General features: G+C 37.2%; 1 protein-coding gene across 1 annotated transcript; it reads right to left on the bottom strand.

Annotated features, from left to right (window-relative positions):
* Positions 1 to 12,811: 12,811 nt before the first annotated feature.
* Positions 12,812 to 13,518, bottom strand: LOC142175243 (uncharacterized). Its single transcript, XM_075241825.1, has 3 exons — positions 13,371 to 13,518; positions 13,186 to 13,265; positions 12,812 to 12,961 (listed from the first exon to the last, which is right to left on the bottom strand). Exons 1-3 carry the CDS (start codon positions 13,516 to 13,518, stop codon positions 12,812 to 12,814), a joined length of 378 nt encoding a protein of 125 aa, XP_075097926.1.
* Positions 13,519 to 13,808: the final 290 nt, after the last annotated feature.

Here is a 13,808-nt window from a genome sequence, read left to right as displayed (position 1 = left end):
GTTGGACCAATTACATACGCTGTTAGTTTCGGAAGTTGATATATAGATTGGATTTGTAATAATATAGGTGGTTGAAGAAGTTGAACCAAGTGCTCGTAAGTGACATGTTCAATATTTGGCACGAGTACTGTGAGTAATAATCTTACCGCAATCATCTCTATATCTACATGCCAACGTGCATATCACATGTGATGCAACACAATGAAAACCTCACGTACTCACGCTCTTAGAGTAATCAATCTGACTATCCCAATTCTCTCTTATCACACTCAGTCACTCAGCACTATACGGTGCATGCGCTCACAGCTGGTATGTCAGACTCCGCAGGGGTGGATCTTACCTAAGCGCTAATAATAAGCCAATCCGGCCTGCTGCAGCGTGCAACCTGATCCCATAATGATAAAGCCTAAAAGGCCAGTTGCGGCGTGCAACCTGATCCACATATAAGCCTTAAGCCTGTTGCGGTGTGCCACCCGATCCATAAATCTTACTCACAACACGACTCTCAGGCCCCAACTCAGTCATCAATATCCCCAATCTCTCGGGCTCAGATATTTCATGCCAATTATCCCAAACAATGATATATAACACAACAATAAATAGTAACAGAGAATGAGATATGGTATGCAAATGACGGATGTGACTAAGTCCGAAATTGCCATCTAAGAAAATAATTCAACAGCAGAAATGACCACAGTGGATCTCAACAGGATAAACATATGGCCTAACATGATTTCTAGCATGAATCAACGGCTCAATTACTCTAATACATAGAGATCACATGAATGGCTACAAGGTTTGATGACTACATAGTACCACGGAATCAACCAGATTACAATTTTTACGGTGCACACTCACACGTCTGTCACCTAGCTTGTGTGTCACCTCAACACAAATCACATAACACGTAATTCAGGGATTCATACTCTCAGAACCAAGTTTACAAGTACTACTTACCTCAAATCGTGCAAATCTCTACTCCAATAAGCCCTTGCCTCGCGAATCGGCCCTCGAACGACTCGAATCTAGTCACAAACAACTCGATGCAATCAACATAAGCTATAGGAATTAATTCCATATGATAAAGCTAAGTAAATAAACAAAAGTCAAAAAGTCAACTCAAAAAGTTAACCCTGGCCCACGTCTCGGAATTCGACAATATTAACAAAATTCAAACACTTATTCAACCATGATTCCAACCATACAAAAATTACTCAAATTCTATCACAACTCAATCTTCAAATCCTCAAATTAAAACCTATGAAGTTTCTACAATTCTCCACAATTTTTCCAACACAAAATACTAATTAAATGATACAAATAATGACATATTCATGGAATTTAAAAAAATCCGAGTTAGAATCACTTACCCCAATCACTCCCTTGAAAATCCCTCCAATAATCACCTCAATCCGAGCTCCCAAAATCAAATTGTGAAATGTAACTCAAACCCTCATTTTTGAAACTTATATTGTACCCAGATGTCCCTTCGTCACGATCACGGGAAATGCTTCGCTATAGCGAAGCACAATTTCACAGGCTGCCCAATTTACTCTCCATGAATGCGGAATCCCATGCGCAAATGCGATACACAGCCTTCCGAGGCTTACATGATCGCGAACAACTTCACACGATCGCGATGAACAAATGCCTGTAAACCCCAGCCTTCTCCTTTTTTCTTCGCAGACGCTCCTAAGCCTATGCATTCGCGATACATTAATTGCCAAAGCTACGCGATTGTAGACCTTACCTCGCGATCGCATATAATAATATTGCATCAGTGACAACCAACCCTTCGCGATTGCGACATCCCATTCGCGATCGCATATAAGGAAACCAGTAGGAGAAATCAGCAGTTCCTCCAATGTTCAAAATGCACCGAACATGATCTGAATCACACCCAAGGCAACCGGAACCTCAACCAAATATACCAACAAGTCCTAAAATATTATACGAACTTGTTCGAAGCGTCAAATCACATCAAATAACACTAAAATCATGAATCGCGCATCGATTCAAGCCTAATGATCTTATGAACTTCTAACTTCTACATTCGATGCCGAAACCTATCAAATCAACTCCGATTGGCCTCAAATTTTGCACACAAGTCGTAATGACATAACGGACCTATTCTAACTTTCGGAACCAAAATCTGAGCTCAGTAACCACAGAGTCAACTGTCGGTCAAACTTCTCAATTATCCAAACTTTCATTTTTTCTAGCTTTAGCCAATTCAAGTCGAAATCATCTACGGACCTCCAAATCAATATACATACACTCTCCTAAGTCCAAAATCACCGTACGGAGCTATCGGAACCGTCAAAACTCCATTCCGGAGCCATTTACTCATAAGTTAATATCCGATCAACTCTTTCAACTTAAGCTTCCAACCTTTGGACTAAGTATCCCAATTCATTCCGAAACATCCTCCGAACTAAACCAACTACCCTGGCAAGTCACTAACAACAATTGAGCAGAGAATAATTAGTAAATGGGCAAACGAGACTACAATACTCAAAACGACCGGCTGGGTCATTATAACACCATAATGGTACCCGGTAAGTATCAAGCCTACCTCGGTAGAGTAGTGACAAGGCCAGGTGAAAACACCCACTAGGATATAAATAAATAGTATGAAAATGTAACAAGGATAAAAAATGGAAAGCAGAGAAATAACTAATACAAACCCAGATAATAACATGAACTAATACTGAAAATTAAACATGGGAATAGCATAAAAGAAACAACTAAAGAGAACCACAATGATCATATACGGACAACAACTGCTAGAACAATAAGGAACAAAACAACATGAAATATTCCCACTAAAACTCTTTGCAATAGGAAATAAACAGCAAGAATCACAATGAGGTACCGCCTCGTGTACAATAAGAATCACCACCGAGGTACCGCCTCGTATAAGTTAAGAATCACAACCAAGGTACCGCCTCGTATTCACAATTCTCAATCTCAATCACAAGCTTTCTTTATACCGTCTCGTGGCTACATTTGAAATAAGTTTTGAAAATAGTTTTTTTTAAATAGCTACATGCACTTTAGCCCACCTTATGACCCCGCGTGGATTCACGTAGTTTCCCTACAAGAAACAAGCAACAAGCACATAAGTCTAACCTTATACCGCTGCATGTACATTACCGCATCAATATCATATCACAATAATAACTCGCACCGCAAGTGCCTATATATCACAACTTGCCAACAATCAACAATATAAATGTGTCCACGACAATAGCCCATGGCTCCACCACAACGTGTACATGAATAGAAATAACAACAATGAATGTAAAATGTTCAACAAGAAGATGTTTCAACAATAACAATTTCGCCCCAACGTGATAACGGCTTCACAACTTCAACGCCAATAACTCACAATGAGAAATAATGTATAACCACGATGTTAAATAAGAATAACTCACAATGCAATAAATACGTGTAACAATGACTTCAAATAATGTAAATCAACAAGGGAAGGTATAACATGAACAATAACTCTGAATAATTGAAATCAACAATGAGAGAGATAACATGAACAATAACCTCAAATAATGATAATCAACAATGAGAGAGATAACACGAACAATAACTTCAAATAATGATAGTCAAGAATGAAAGAGATAACATGAAAATTAACTTCAAATAATGATAGTCAACAATGAAAGAGATAAAAATATAACATGAACAATAACTTCAAATAATGACAGTCAACAATGAAAGAGATAACATGAACAATAACTTCAAATAATGCTAGTCAACAACGAAAGAGATGACATGTAACAATTAAAGAGGCATCAAGTTCAACTAAAGCGTGAGAGCAATTTATCAATTAGAATGTAGAACAAGTATCAACAAAAACATTTAAGTCATGTAAGGATAGACTAACACAAGTAAGAATAGATTGACTAGGAGGATTTAGAACATGATATATCATTTCAATTAAAGCATGGAAATAGTCTAAGTAGACTAAACCGATCAAATATCACGTACAACCCGCGTACCCACTCGTCACCTTGCGTACACGGATTTCACCTAGCACAGTGGACTCAAACAATACTAATCCTAAGGGGTAGTTCTCCCACAAAAAGTTAGGCAAGACACTTACCTCAACTAAGCTAATTCAACACTTGTAAATAGCTTTTCCTTTAAAAGCTGCCTCCACACAGCTCAAATCTAACCAAAATCGACTTAATATCATCAAACAATGCTAGGGAATTAAATTTCAATAGATAAAGCTAAGATCTTTATACTTTTCCCAAAAAGTCAATAAAGGTCAACCCGGGGCTCGCCTAGTCAAAACTCGGGTCCAATGGTAGATTCGGCCTACCCATGACCCCACGAGTTCATATATGTGATTAGTTTCAAAATTTAAGTCCAAATCGACCCTCAAAACTAAATTTCATATTTTTCAAAAACTTGACAAAGTTTCACAAATTTACACTTCGATTCACATGTTTTTATGTTAAAATTCAAGATATGTTGATGGAATATGATTAGAAATGGATTAGAATCACTTACCCAAAGTTTGTAGGTAAAAATCCCTTTTCCAAATTGCCTCCTACCGAGTCTAGGGTTCAAAAATAAGAGAATGAGTTCAAAAATCCCGTCTCCCAGCCCTTTAACCAGCTGCAGATGTCGCATTTGCGACACATGGTCCGCATTTATGAACCAGGGCTCACATTTGCGAACCCTGACAACCTCAACATTCATCGCAATTGTGATAGAGACTTCACAATTGCGAACTGGAGGGCATCGCAAAAGCGAACTATTGTTCGCAATTGTGAACCAAGGTAAAATCTGGCAACTTCGCAATTGTGAAGGGGGAGTCGAAGTTGCGACATTAGAGCCCCCACTGTCACTATCGCAATTGTGATGTTGGTGCACTCAATTGCGACACCTTAGCACCAGCAACACCAACAGTCTAATTTCAGTCCAAAACGATTCCGAAACATGTCCGGAACGCATCCAAGCCCTCGGAGCTCTAAACCAAACATCCACACAAGTCTAAAAATATCATACGAACTAGCTCGCGCAATCAAAGGATAAAAATAACATCTAAAACTATGAATCGCATACTAAAAAGCATGAATTTCAAAGTAAAGTTCAAGAATTTTTAAAGTTACAACTAAACGTCCGAATACTATCAAATCAACTCCAAATGTATCAAATTTTGCAGACAAGTTCTAAGTACCATAATCGACCTATTCCAAGTCCCAAAAATTAAATTCCAAGCTCGATAGCTAAAAGTCAACCTAAGATCAAACCTTTCAACTTCAAATTGCCAAATATTTGGCAAATCAATATACATCAACCTACGAGCTTCCAAAATCAATTCCGGGCATATGCCCATGTCCGAAATCACGATAGAAGCTATCGAAGCCATAAAAATATAATTCTGGGGTCGTTTCTACAAAAGTCAAAGTTTGGTCACTATTTTCTAATTTAAACTTCTAAGTCAAAAAACAACGGTCCAAATTAACCCGCAAGCTTCCCGGAATGAATCTAACCGACCCCGAAAGTCTTAAAACCATAAACACACTGTGTGAAGCATAAAAAGGGATAACGGGATGCAATTATACAAAATGATCGATCGGGTCGTTGCATGTCCGTACATGTATTTGGCCCTTCTCAAAACTTAACAATAATACAAGTCTTCACTAAATGTTATAACTAGAATAAGGTAGCACAATATATAATAAAACAACATGGCTTTATTTACGTTGGTCCCCGATAAAGCCCAGGCTAGCCCAACTAGTAATGTTATAAGAGGCGATCAGTGATAATTCTCAAACATGAAAAGAAATTTTTGATTCTCAAAATAAAAACAAAAATGAATATGAATAATTGTTTAAGGAAAAACGAGCAACAAATTAAAGCATGCACTTTTTCTCTCTCCTAAACTTAACAGTAATATAAGTCTTCACTAAATGTTACAACTAGAATAAAGTAGCACAATATATAACAAAACAACATGGCTTTATTTATGTTGGTCCCCGATGAAGCCCGGGCTAGCCCAACTAGTAATGTTATAAGAGGCGATCAGGGTTAATTCTCAAACATAAAAAGAAATTTTTGATTCTCAAAATAAAAACTAAAATGAATATGAATAACTATTTAAGGAAAAATGAGCAACAAATTAAAGCATGCGCCTTTTCTTTCTCCTAAATATTTGTTGCATAGATTTTGGGAAAATAGATTACATACAGTATAACAAGTCAAAATTCCTTTTGCCAAGATTTAACAGTAAAAGTGTAAAACACTACTAAAATGATAGTACTAGTTTAAGTTCATTTGTACGTTTGTCTTATTTAAAATATAAAAAAAACAATTACATTCAACAAAGTTCAAGATCATTAATTACGTGACATAAGTGTAAATGCAATTGGACACACTAATGCACCTTTGTGTAGTGAAATCAACCAAGACCAAAGTAATAGAGCATCGAGTTTACTATGATATTCAGATCAGATATCACCTTTAATCCAGAAAAAGAAAAAAAGTCAAATAATCAAGATGAGAAGTTAGTTAGTAGGACTAAAGTTTAAATAGAGGAAACGTAGGAGTATTCTTTTGTGATGTTAGGTAGCTTATAAGTACAGCTAATATAGTTATCACTGTACTAACCGAAAAATGCGAATCCGAGTTCCTCTTGATCTCTCTAATTCATATCTTCTCTATGATTCATTCTAGAATGCATGTGTAAATCGATTCAATGTATGTGAATTTAGCACAATTTAACATGGTATCAGAGCGGAGATCGGTAAATTCGAGTTGATTTCGACCATAGATTTAGGAATTCAATTGAATTTGAAGATTGCAGAGGTTCGAAAATCAGGGACAACGAAATTGGACAATTTCCTCACAATCATCCATTGTACCTGAAGGACCCAGACTCGCCAGGAACTACGTTGATAGCTCTCAAACTCACAGAACCAGAGAATTATGCTTTGTGGAGTAGATCGATGAGAGTAGCTCTCCTAGTAAAGAACAAGTTAGGATTTGTGGATGGAACTTGTCTTAAAAGTTCATATAGAGGAGAATTAGTGGTGCAATGGGAAATATGCAATGCGGTGGTGGTTTCATGGTTGAGTAGCACTGTGGAGGCAGAGCTGGTGCCGAGTATCATTTATGCCTCGAGTGCGAAGAAGATATGAGATGAGTTCAAGGAAAGGTTTGACAAAGACAACCTTAACAAAATATATCAACTATCAACTGATGTTGCAACCCTAAAGCAAGGTATATAATCCACAGTCTCATATTTCTCAAAATTAAAGGATTTTTGGAATGAACGGGACATCTTAGCACCATTACCCTCATGTGACTATGAAGAGTCGCAGTCCCTATGTAGATCACTTAGTGAGACAAAGGTTGTTACAGTTTCTCATGGGACCAAATAAGAGTTATAGCCATGCAAGGAGTGCATTATTGTTAAAGAGACATATTTTTACTGTGAATCAAGCCTATGTAGTTGTGATGCAGGAGGAGAGTCAAAGACAGTTAGGAGTAGTTGAGATAACTAGAGAACCAATGACTATGTTAGCAGGAAAAATGAGGTCAATTTTTGAAGGGAAAGAAGGCAAGGCTCATCTGTGAACATTGTAGGTATAAAGAACATGTGAAAGAAAATTGCTACAAGTTCATTGGCTATCCGGCAGACTTCAAGAGTAAGAAGAAGGGACCAATTTAGCGCAAACAAACCTTTTGCTAACAATGTCAATGGTGAAAGAGAGATTGCTATGAATAACTAGTCACAAATGAACTATATGACAAAGGATCGGTACAAATACCTTGTACGTCTATTAATAAAATCATCAGTGGAAGAAAATGCCAACAACACAGCTGGATCATCAAACATGGCAGGTATAGTGTCACTGTTATCCAATGCACGCTCATATGATTGGATAGTAGATTCAGGGGCATCACATCACATTACCTCTTGCAAGAAAATTGTATAAAAAATAAGGGGAGTTAATAGAGAAAACACTAATGGTGTACAAATACCTACATAAGGAAAATCAGAAGTAGCACATACAGGATATGCAACAATACTAGGGGGATAGAAGATAAGAAATGTCTTGCATATGCCTGCCTTTAAGTTCAATCAGCTTTCAGTATCCAAGGTGAATAGAGATTTGTGTTGCTAAACATGCTTCTACCCTGACTTTTATGTGTTTCAGGGACTTTACAGTTTCAGGGTACTAGGGATTAGTAAGGAAGATCAGGGGCTGTACATAATTAGATGTGAAGAAGATGTAGTTGTAGCAGGTTCATTTCAGAAGGAAGTAATAAGTGTTGCATTGTGACATCAAAGACTGAGACATGTATCCATAGGAACCTTACAATGCTTAACATATTTGAGGAATAAGATGACTCCTGAAGTGTAGAAGAATTATGAGATCTATCCACTACCTAAGCAAAGTAGACTAAGATTTTCTATTAGTAGTCACTAGTCTGATTGCATTTTTCAACTTGTGCACATTGATGTGTGGGGACCATGCAAAGTAGCCACTCATGATAGAAAATATTATTTTGTTACTCTAGTATATGACTATAGTAGATACACTTGGATCTGTTTGTTGCAATTAAAATGTGAAGTAATAGCAGTATTGAAAGATTTCTTTTCTCTGTTAAGAAATCAGTTTGGTGCTTCTGTTAAAGTCTTGAGGTCTGATAATGGAACAAAAAATCTCAATGCAAAGTGTAATGAGTTGTTATTTTCCTTGGGGGTAATACACTAAAGTAGCTGTGCCCAAACTCCACAGCAAAATGGGGTGGTCGAGAGGAAGCATAGACACATATTAGAAATGGCTAGAGCATTGAAATTTCAAAGCAATGTGCCTATTAGATTTTAGGGGAAAATGTGTCAATACAGCAGTAAAGTTAATCAATAAATAACCTATAGAGGTGCTAGAGAGGAAGCCACCACTTTATAGCAAACCTCCTAAAGTAGGCCATCTAAGAGTGTTTGGACGCCTTTGTTATGCAAGCACACTGCCAAGAGGAGATAACTTTGCAGCCAAACCTAAGAGGCCAGTGTTCATTGGATATTCAGAGGTGCAAAAGGGATATCGATTGTATGATCTGGAATTCAATAGCTTCCTTGTTAGAAGGGATGTAAGCTTTAGAGAAGATATATTTCCTTTCAAGGCTTTACCTAGTGATCCACATAAGTTGTTTCTCCCTGATCCTGTTGACATAGGAGACATTGGGAACCAAACTAAGCTAGCTGCAGACAATGACCCTCAGAGAGTTGATCAGCTACCTATAGTTGATCACTTACAAACACACAACAATGTAACAAATGTTGCTAGTAATCCTGCACAACAAGACATGCCTCTAAATGAGGAAGTCAATGAGTCAACAATGGAGCAATTGGCTTCAGAAGGAGAAAGCTCAACAGAACACTAGTTGGAAGCTGAACAAGTTGCTCAAATCCTAGAGAATGCTACTACTAGAAACATAAAATCTACAAGAACAATTAAGCCAGCAGTGTGGCTTAAAAATTATGTGACCACCTGCAACCCCAAAGGAACCAACACTTATCCAGTCTCCAATTATGTGAGTTACTCTCACCTGTATGAATATTACCAATGCTACCTTGGATCATTCTCAGCCCAGGTAGAACCAAAGTCCTTCAGAGAGGCTTCTCATGATGATAGATGGATAGAGGCAATGAAATAAGAGATACAGTCTCTTGAAGAAGATAGAACCTGGGGTGTAGTGGATCTGCCACCAGAAAAGCAAACCACTAGCTCAAAGTGGGTGCATAAGATCAAACACAAGGCCAATGGAGAGGTAGACAGATTCAAGGTCAGGTTGGTTTCCAAAGGATATACATAACATTAGGGGTTGGACTATCATGAAACTTGTTTTCCTGTTGCTAAGATTGTAACATTTAAAACAGTTTAAAGGTTGGGCTTTGTCTCAAATGAATGTGAACAATGCCTTTTTACAAGGCGGCCTCTATGATGAGGTATATATGGACCTGCCTCAGGATTTCTATAGGCAGAGGCAGTACAAGGTAGGCAAATTGATCAAGTCCCTTTATAGTCTTAAACAAGCATAAAGATAATAGAATATAAAATTGACTGATGCACTAATTAGAGCAGGGTATTCTCAGAGTGCCTATGATCATTCCCTCTATACAAAGAAGTCAAGTGCAGACTTAGTGATTATTCTTATAAATGTAGATGACCTACTGATCACTGGAAGCATCAGTGCACTAGTGGAAGAGGCAAAAACTACCTTACACAAGAATTTCAAGATAAAGGACCTGGGAGAACTCAAGTACTTTTTGGGAATTGAGGTCATGAGATCACATATAGGAGTGGTACTCAATCAAAAGAAGCATGCACTTCAACTCATTTCAGAGTTGGTTTGAGTGGAAAAAAACTAACAAGTTCACCACTAGAGCAGAATCAGAAATTGACAATTGTGAAATATGACAAGCATGTTGGTATTACAGGAGATGAAAAGTTGCAGGATATTGGAAGCTATCAGAAACTAATAGGAAGATTGATTTACTTAACTATTACTAAGCCTGGCATATGTTTTGCAATTTAAGTGCTGAGCCACTTTATGTAGCATCCAAAACAATCTCATTTAGATGCTGCATTGAGTGTTTTCAGACAACAAAGGTTCACCAACGATGGGGATATTGTTAAAGAAAAGATCACTGGAGGAAGTCTCAGCTTATTGTGACTCAGAATGGGTTGCATGCCCAAACACAAGAAGATTTATGACTGGATATGTGATAAAATTAGGATATTCTTTGATTTCCTGAAAATCAAAGAAACAATAAACTGTTAGCAGAAGCTTTATTGAAGCAGAATATAGAAATATGGCAGCAGTGACAACAAAGTTATTATGGCTAGATGGAATGATGAAGGAACTGAATGTAGCAGTAAAAGAACCAATAAGATGATACTGTGACAGTAAGGAAGATATGCAAATAGCAGCCAACTTTGTCTGCCATGAAAGAAGTAAGCATATAGAAATTGATTGCCATTTTGTGAGAGAAAAGATTAAAGAAGGTCTAATAGCACCGTAATTCATTCCCACTAAAGAGCAAGTCACAAATATGATGACCAAAGGACTGGGAGTTGAACAACATAACACATTGATCTCCAAGCTAGGAGTGTTCAATGTATTTCACCCTCCAGCTTGAGGAGGAGTATCAAGATAAGAAGTTAGTCAGTGGGACTAAAGTATAAATAGAGAAAACTTAGGGTATTCTTGTGTGATGTTAGTTAGCTTATAAGTACAACTAATACATTTATCACTATACTAACTAAAAAATGAGTATTAGAGTTCCTCTTCATCTCTCTATTATCTCTTTGTAATTCATCTCTTTTCTAAGGTTCATTCTAGAATGCATGTATAAATCGACTCAATGTATGTGAAATTACCACAATTTAACAATCACTTGTCGTCGGGGCATGAATTGAGAAAAAAAAGTAAAAATACAAAAGTTACTCAAAATTAATAAAACCAAAGTATCTGTACTTAGAGAGAGCAAATAAGGAAAGAACACAGAACAACAATCAATTTAAGATAAGACTTAGTAAAAGGAAGCTTTGCTCTTCTCCTGTTGGACTAATTGATACATTTTACATTGTAGTGACGTGGAAGGATTGAGAACTACTATAATAGCATCAGGGATATTTTTCCATTCAGACTATTTTATCTGCTAAAATGTGAGAAATGCTTGAGGTAACCAATAGAGGAAGATTCTAGAAAGATGATCTGTTATTGAGAAGAAGCAAATCTGCTCTCCACTGCAATGCAACAATCATTATATAGAATAAGAGGAATAAGAAAAAAAGCTAATGACTAAACTGCCATTAGCTTACTATTAACAACTTAACTAAATTCTAACTAACTAACTAAGTCACATGCATCTCACATGATATATCATAATATTCCCCCTTAAGCTGGAGGGTGCAAAATATTGAACACTTAAAGCTTGCCAAGTAGATGAATGTGTTGAGCAGTGCATAATGCTTTGGTTAATAAGTTTGCATGTTGCTCCTTAGTACTAAGATGCACTATCTTGACCATCCTCTCTTTGATTTTGTCTTGAATGAAGTGACTATCGATCTCTGTATGCCCATGTGTACAAGATGAAATATAGCATCTGCTCTAGAATCACTCAATGGAAACTTCAATCTAGTTTATTTTGCCAAAGGGCATACAATCCTACTGTATGCTTCATTATTGACAAGGAAGGATGACCTAGCCTTCTGTGCCATAAGCCACATGTTCCTTCATTCAACCTGCTCACAACATTGAATGTCTTTATTCTACTAGCCAGTTTCTATAGTGATCACCTTTGAGCAGATATAGGCCTCCTCTTTATCTACCAATCCCCTTTACCTTCCCATTCCAAAGGTCTTGAAAGGCACAAAATCAGGGAAGAAATTGGCATTACAATTCAGCTCGCTGGTTCTCTGATCCAACCATCTGGTTTACCAGCACTATTCCATCCACCTGGTTTTCCACTACCAGAATTCTACTGCCAGCTTCCTGGATTTTTCATACCTTCACCATACCTTCTTTTTGGAACAAAATCAGCAGGGTAACCAATATTTTTGTAACATTTCTCTTTGATGTGTCCTTTCAAATGCAAATATTCACAGTGAAGAAGTTGGTTTCTTCCCCTTCCTCTTCCTGTTTGCATAGCTAATGGTTTTTTCTTGTTAGTTATCATGTTCACACCAATTGTTTGTTGGCTTTCATCTTGAATGATCATGGCATAGGCTTGGTTGAGAGTAAGTGCAGTGGCTTTTATGAGAATTTATCTTCTTGCTTGATCATAAGAATTATTTAAACCAGATAGAAACTGCATAACTCTCTGTTGATGCAAATTCTCTGCATGATCCATTGATTTCTCACAGCAATTAGAAAATGGAACCAAAACATCATATTCATTCCAAAGTTCCTTCATCTTCAATGAGTACACAGAAACAGAAGTGGTTCATTGTGACAAAGTCGCAATTTCACTATGCAATTGAAAAGGGCATGATCCTCCGATTTCTCACTTCAATTAGGAAATGGAACCAAAACATCATATTCATGCCTCCTTCTTCGAAAAGTACATAGAAACAAAACAGGTTCCTTGTGACAAAGTTGCAATTTTATGATGCAATTGAAAAATCCTTACACGATTACCTTGTTAAACCTCTCACACAAATCCTCCCATACGAGGTGCACATCAGATGCATACACAACTTCACCTAGAAGTTCTGGTGCTACATTATTCATAATCCATGAGAGAACAATGGCATTGCAGATTTCCCATTACTCCAGTAGTTCTCCTTTATCTGCATCCCTTTTGCATGTTCAAGTAAGAAAACCTAAATTTTTCTTCCCCAAAAGTGCAATTCGCATTGACCTACTCCATAGCCCATAGTTCTCTGAGCATGTGAGCTTAACAGGACTAGGAGTGTCTGAAAGACTAACATATAAAGGATGATTGTGATCGATCATTGCAATTTCCGACATTGATCAGTATCCCACATTGACTATTTTGAAAAATTGCAATTGAGCTTCGATCAATCGAGAAATTAGAAATAAGAAATCAGAGATTAACACGGTGTGACCCAGGCACGTTGCTCTGATACCATGCTAAAAAGTGAGAAATGTTTGAGGTCACTAATGGAGGAAGATTCTAGAAAGATGATCTGTTATTGAGAAGAAGAAAATTTGCTCTCCACTACAATGCAACAATCGTTATATACAATGAGAGGAAGAAGTAAAGAAGCTTATGACTAAACTGCCCTTAACTTACTATT

The sequence above is a fragment of the Nicotiana tabacum genome, chromosome 21 (genome assembly GCF_000715075.1).
Source record: "Nicotiana tabacum cultivar K326 chromosome 21, ASM71507v2, whole genome shotgun sequence".
Lineage (NCBI taxonomy): Eukaryota > Viridiplantae > Streptophyta > Magnoliopsida > Solanales > Solanaceae > Nicotiana > Nicotiana tabacum.
The sequence above is the reverse complement of the archived record's forward strand: the minus strand, read 5'-3'. Positions and strand labels throughout refer to the sequence as shown.